Source organism: Bison bison, unplaced genomic scaffold (assembly GCF_000754665.1).
Source record: "Bison bison bison isolate TAMUID 2011002044 unplaced genomic scaffold, Bison_UMD1.0 scf7180017849172, whole genome shotgun sequence".
Lineage (NCBI taxonomy): Eukaryota > Metazoa > Chordata > Mammalia > Artiodactyla > Bovidae > Bison > Bison bison.
The window spans coordinates 6,678-7,808 of NW_011479745.1; the positions used below are offsets into that span (position 1 = coordinate 6,678).

Sequence of the window (1,131 nt, forward strand, 5' to 3'; positions counted from 1 at the left end):
AGAAATACATCTTCTGAACCACTTTTACATGAATAGGGAAGGAGAAATGTCATATTCATTGAGACTCAATTTCTTTTTAAATAGTGTCTGACATTTATTGAAAATAAGAAAGACTTTTCTCCAAGTAGTGCTGAGTTGGGGAGATATGAGTTATATTGTTGACCAACAAACACATAACTAAGAAAATACTGCACATTCAGAAGACAATTGTATTCTGGGTGAAACTAAGGGTCCACAGGAGACAATGAGTGATTCGGTTTGACTGCCAGGCAGCCCTGGGACCTGGCGGTCACACCCAGCAGGAACAGAAGATGTCTCTGGGAGTAGGGAAGGCCTGGGTCCCATCACAGGTGAAAGTCTGGCCGACTCCTCCAGAGCAGTGGCAAGCTGTTGGAATCCTTGTTTGTCCAGAGGCTGTGGCCAGCTCAGACACTTCCCGGGTGAATCCAGATCGCCAAAGGCTGCAGGCTGCGGGTGGAATGCGGTGCACGGTGATGGCCGCCGCAGGATAGGTCTCTGGCCACCCGGAGGCGGGCCTGGGAGTCTGGCAGGGGGCGGGCGGTTGGCAGCGGCTGGGTGTGGGTGGTCTGCCCAGTGGGTAACAGGAGCCCCGCTTGCAGTTGGAGAGCAGGACCGAGTCCAAGTGTACAGGGGAGAGGCCTGAGTGGCCCGAGGGCGGCGGCAGCAGCTGGAATCTGGAGCGCTATTCCTGGAACAAAGGCAAGCACTACGCGGGAGGGGACACGAGCACGGGGGAGATCGCGGCCACCCGAAGGTGAGGGGGGACACGGCGGGAGGACGCCTGTGGCGATCTGGGAGGCGGCGACTGGCGCGGCGGACCCTCCCCCGAGCACCCGCCCCCAGACCCGAGGCGCTCCCGGCCTAGAAGTCCTCGTCTTCCACCCATCCAAACACCCGCTTCATCTCGGCCAGGAAGCCCCGGTAATCGTTGAGGAGGGGGCTCTGCTTCCTGATGTAGGGGATCACCCACTGCAGGGCTGGCCCGGTCATGCGGGTGATGAGGAACGTCACCTTCAGGGCATCGTTGGTGAACAGGTTCTCGTCCACTAGCATGTAGGCGCCCGTCTGCACGATAAACTCCGGGAGCCGGTCGGTGTCGCCGTCAAACGT

The 1,131-nt window shown here is 58.3% G+C and overlaps 1 protein-coding gene across 1 annotated transcript; it reads right to left on the bottom strand.

Annotated features, from left to right (window-relative positions):
- Window positions 1–882: 882 nt before the first annotated feature.
- On the bottom strand, window positions 883–1,128 carry LOC104993414 (protein FAM127-like; the record flags this gene model as incomplete). Its single annotated transcript, XM_010846650.1, has 1 exon — window positions 883–1,128. A coding segment is annotated over one exon (246 nt), but the record flags the coding sequence as incomplete, so codon positions are not given.
- Between the last annotated feature and the right edge of the window lie 3 nt (window positions 1,129–1,131).